We start from the raw sequence: 4,636 nt of genomic DNA, 5'->3' as shown, positions 1-4,636 counted from the left end.
GCCCCAGCCAGTGGCCCAGCAGGCCCAGCACATACTCCCAGGGGTGGACACAACATTTCATGCACTAACTGAGCCGGGTTTCAAAGCTTTGCTGAAATGCAAACACACATGAAGAAAACAGCAACAAAAAAAGGTTTGTTTTCACTGCTCTATCCACAAAAGCTTTGTGCAGCATGATTTAATGCAGAAGCTTCCTCAGCAGCAAATAATACTTCATACACAAGTATTTCTCTTCCCGTGGTGCTGGAGCAGCAGGGTGGGAAGCAGCAGGGTTTGGTCTGTTGTCCAGCAGCAGCCCCGTGTGCTGCCTTCTCTGCGGCTGCAGGTCCAGCCCAGGGCTCCAGGTCCAGGAGATGCCACAGTCCCTCCTGCAGGAGCAGGGCACGATGCTGGGGGGTCCCAGAGGGCAGAGGGCTCTCCCTGGGCTGCTCGGTGGGCTTTGCTCCTCTTACAGCTGCTGGCTTTGGGCTGGAGGAAGGAGCATCCCGGGGTGCCCATCTGCAGGCAGCAGCCCCGGCTCTGCCGCGGGGCAGGGGCTGGCACCAGGGTCCCTGTGCCCCAGGGCAGGGCATGCTGGGGACACCTGTGCAGGGGGTGCTTGGGGGGACCTAGAACTCCTTCCGGAGAGCAACTCTGATGTTGCTGCAGATCTTGGAGAGGGCCTCGAAGAGCGGGTCGCAGAAGGTGTGGATGCAGAGGGAGTAGATGCGGCTGACGCACTGGATCTCGATCAGGTAGCTCTTGATGCAGGGCACCACTGCCCAGATGTGGCAGAAGGAGATGAGGGCGAAGAGGAATCCCCAGATGACGGCCAGGGGGATTCCCAGGAGGGCAGAGAGCAGCCGGTAGCACCAGTACTTGCTGACGGTGAAGGTGGTGTAGCTGGTTTTCCAGACGCCGTCAAAGCTGTAGGTTCCCACGGGCTCAGCGATCACATCCTCGAAATCCACCTGGGAGGAGAGAGGGAGGTACGAGGGGTTTGTGCCAGGACCGGGACTGGCTGCACGGGGAGGGGACATCCTGAATGCAGGGCTCTGGGGAGAGCCAGGGCCAGGCAGGGGACTGTGCACCCTGGAGGGGTCAGAGCCCATGCCCACCCTTTCTGAGCACGCAGGGTCAGGGGCTGCTCGGCGAGAAGGTGGTTTGTGCTGATAAAAGACCAACAGCCCTGTTGATTTATGATGTATTTAGGTGGCGGGGAGGTGCTCAGCCCTGTCTGAGCTCTGCCTGGGGGTAGTGCTGGGACGTGCAGGCACTGGGACTGTGTGTGAATGAGAAACATTCTAAAAGCCTCCAAACTTCGTGGAGAGACCTCACTGCTCTGCAGCTCATTTCCAGGGAATGTGTGAGCCAAGCTGCTTGCCTTGAAAAATAGCATGGCCTTTCCTTGGGAAGCTGGCGTGTCAGCCTGAAGGTTTATGTTAAGTTGCAACGTCTGTTCTGGTTTGGGAAACACTTGGATCATAAAATAATTCTGCATCATCTTTAATTTCCTGCAGAAATGCTGGTGTGGGTTAGGGGCCAGCAGCAAGGTGGGCTGATCCTGGGGGTCCCGTCAGCAGCTCCAGGAAAGCTCCACTGCCAGGTGGGATGGGCAGGGAGCAGCAGTTGCCCCAGATGATGAGCTAATCAGGGGATCAATTAATGAAAGGACTGTCAGGCTATAAGAGGGGAGGCTCTGCCTGCTGCTCTTGTTGGTGCTGCACCTGAAGTGGGTTTGGAGAATGATGGGGACAGAGGCTGAGCTGAGTCTGGGAATGCTACAAAGCCCTTGGAGGCCAACAAATGCAGGTACCACTTAGTTGCTCTGCTGGCAGAGTGGGGTGGGATTGGTGCTCTGCCAAGCCCCTGTGGCCGGTGCCACTGCTGTGACTGTAAACTGGTCTTGAATTCTGGCTGCTGCCCCTTAATGCCCAGGAGGGATCTGTTTGTGGCCAGGTGAACCCTGCAAACCTCTTGGTGCCCCTGGGGGGACCCTTCTGCTTGCTGTGCTCTTGAGGGTGGTGGATGCTCTGTGAGCGTGGGGAGGCTTTGGCTTTCCCTTGGGATATTGTGCCTGGTGCCTCCTGCCCAGAGCTGGCTCTGCCCCCCTCCTTGGCTGAGCTGTTGTTAGGGCTAGAGGAACATTGGGCAGCTTGTCCAAACACCCTGGTAACTTCCAAAGCAGGTGGAACAGCAGCGTGGCTGTGTAAAGGGGTGAGCTTGAACACCCTCTTACAGGCTTTTGGGGGTTCCTGCTTGAGAAAAGGCTGGGGCAGGGGAACAGGGCTGGTGGGAGGAGCTGGGGATGGCTAGGAAGGGGCTGGTGTAGCCCTAGTGTAGCTGGTGATGTAGCTGGGACACAGGCAGGTGTCCCCTGAGTGCTGCCTGGCTCGGGGCTGGGCAGGCTGGGGGCTGTCCTGTCCTGGCTGCCCGGAGCCCCAGCTGGTGGGACGTGCTGGCGTGGGGTGGCACAGATGTGGGACAGGCTGCTGGGAACAGCTCGAGATAGCGAGGTGCCTGGCAGCTGTCATGGGCACGTCTTGCTGTGCCCATCTATGGCTGTCCCTGTCCCAGCTCATCTGGGGGGCTTTTAATTTGGCCATGCTGGCCGTTTTAGCTGTAATGGTGCTTTAATGCACAGATGCCAGCTTGCAGGTCACTGCTGCAGTTGAGGTCATAGCCCGTTCCAAAGCCTTTGTGAGCAGCCTTTGTCCCTTTTGGCATGTCATCCTCTTTGATCTCCCACTAAAGCTTTCACAGAACCCTTCCATCTCCTCCTCTTCTCCTTTGGGCCAAAATTATCTTTGGCATCATGCTAACAAAGCTTTGAGCAACCAGGCTCCAGTGGTCAGCGTTTTGGAAAATGCTTCCCCTTTCAGCTGGGTCCTTCTGACCAAAATAGACACAGAAGGTTTTCTGCTCCCTCCTGCTGCTGTGAGGGAGAAACAACTGTCTTCCAAATAGGACAACAGGTATCTGAGTGGTCTGGTGCTTGGATTGTCAGGTCTGGAAAATTTACAGCCTTTTCCCAAGGTTCCCTTTCAATCAGTGATATGGGCTGGCCCTGGTTTATTTTTGGCTCCTGCCGGTACAAAGGAAGGCGCCTCTGCAAGTTTCCAAGCTACAGCCCGTGGAGCTGGAGGGTGCACCCAGAGAATGGGAAATACCGGTGTCCCCTGAGTGCTGCCTGGCTCGGGGCTGGGCAGGCTGGGGGCTGTCCTGTCCTGGCTGCCCGGAGCCCCAGCTGGTGGGACGTGCTGGCGTGGGGTGGCACAGATGTGGGACAGGCTGCTGGGAACAGCTCGAGATAGCGAGGTGCCTGGCAGCTGTCATGGGCACGTCTTGCTGTGCCCATCTATGGCTGTCCCTGTCCCAGCTCATCTGGGGGGCTTTTAATTTGGCCATGCTGGCCGTTTTAGCTGTAATGGTGCTTTAATGCACAGATGCCAGCTTGCAGGTCACTGCTGCAGTTGAGGTCATAGCCCGTTCCAAAGCCTTTGTGAGCAGCCTTTGTCCCTTTTGGCATGTCATCCTCTTTGATCTCCCACTAAAGCTTTCACAGAACCCTTCCATCTCCTCCTCTTCTCCTTTGGGCCAAAATTATCTTTGGCATCATGCTAACAAAGCTTTGAGCAACCAGGCTCCAGTGGTCAGCGTTTTGGAAAATGCTTCCCCTTTCAGCTGGGTCCTTCTGACCAAAATAGACACAGAAGGTTTTCTGCTCCCTCCTGCTGCTGTGAGGGAGAAACAACTGTCTTCCAAATAGGACAACAGGTATCTGAGTGGTCTGGTGCTTGGATTGTCAGGTCTGGAAAATTTACAGCCTTTTCCCAAGGTTCCCTTTCAATCAGTGATATGGGCTGGCCCTGGTTTATTTTTGGCTCCTGCCGGTACAAAGGAAGGCGCCTCTGCAAGTTTCCAAGCTACAGCCCGTGGAGCTGGAGGGTGCACCCAGAGAATGGGAAATACTGGGCGAGCTGGAGCTGGGCACAGCCCACAGGCACTTGGCTGGTGCCTGGGCACCCTGGCACCCTCACCTTCCCGCAGCCCCAGGGACACCAGCTGAGGCCAAGCCCAGCAGAAGGGCAATCCCTGGGGGCTGGCTGCGTTAGGGAGGCACCCACAGCCACCCCGAGCAGGGTCCTACCTTCACCACGTCCTCGTTTATGTGCTTGGGGTCCCTGTTCACCAGGTCGATCTCCTTGGTGTGCTGGTCCTTGATGATGATCCTCTCATCCAGCTCGTTCCCCTCCTCTGCCATGGCCGCTCTGCTGCGGTGCCGGGAACGGGGCTGTGCTGGGCAGGGCAGGCAGGCAGGCTGCAGCTCCCAGCAGCTGCCCTGTGCCCCTGGCAGCTCTCCAGGCTAAAATTAATGTTGTGCCTCCTGCGGCTGCCCCAAAGTGTCCCTTAAAGGGGCTTTGCTGGGGACAGCCCCCGTGGTGTCACCTCCGGGTTGCTGGGCAGCTGGTGGCCCTTGAGCAGGGGTGGGTGTGCAGCCCTCAGCCCTCCCAGCTGTGCAGGGCTGGGTCTGCCCTCACACAGGGAGATGGTGTGGGACAAATGATGCTAAATATCCTCCAAAGTCTGAGAGAAATATATATATATTTTTTTTTTAATGGGCAAAATAGTTGCTAATGAATCTGCAAATGAAGCA

The 4,636-nt window shown here is 56.9% G+C and overlaps 1 protein-coding gene across 1 annotated transcript; it reads right to left on the bottom strand.

The window, feature by feature from the left end:
- Positions 1 to 585: 585 nt before the first annotated feature.
- CAV3 (caveolin 3) lies at positions 586 to 4,316 on the bottom strand. The gene is made up of 2 exons (XM_010003353.1): positions 4,130 to 4,316; positions 586 to 950 (listed from the first exon to the last, which is right to left on the bottom strand). The coding sequence occupies exons 1-2, from the start codon at positions 4,241 to 4,243 to the stop codon at positions 609 to 611; spliced, it is 456 nt and encodes a 151-aa protein (XP_010001655.1). The 5' UTR covers positions 4,244 to 4,316; the 3' UTR covers positions 586 to 608.
- Between the last annotated feature and the right edge of the window lie 320 nt (positions 4,317 to 4,636).

This window comes from Chaetura pelagica, unplaced genomic scaffold, assembly GCF_000747805.2.
Source record: "Chaetura pelagica isolate M959 unplaced genomic scaffold, ChaPel_1.0 scaffold328, whole genome shotgun sequence".
Classification (NCBI taxonomy): domain Eukaryota; kingdom Metazoa; phylum Chordata; class Aves; order Apodiformes; family Apodidae; genus Chaetura; species Chaetura pelagica.
Note: the sequence above shows the minus strand (reverse complement) of the source record. Positions and strands in the feature narration are given on the sequence as shown.

Excerpts from the sequence above, each read along its gene's own strand:
- CAV3 (XM_010003353.1), bottom strand. The coding sequence starts at position 4,243 with ATGGCAGAGGAGGGGAACGAGCTGGATGAGAGGATCATCATCAAGGAC. Across the intron at positions 951-4,129 it reads TAAACGAGGACGTGGTGAAG|GTGGATTTCGAGGATGTGAT; the intron begins GTAGGACCCTGC and ends CTCTCCTCCCAG.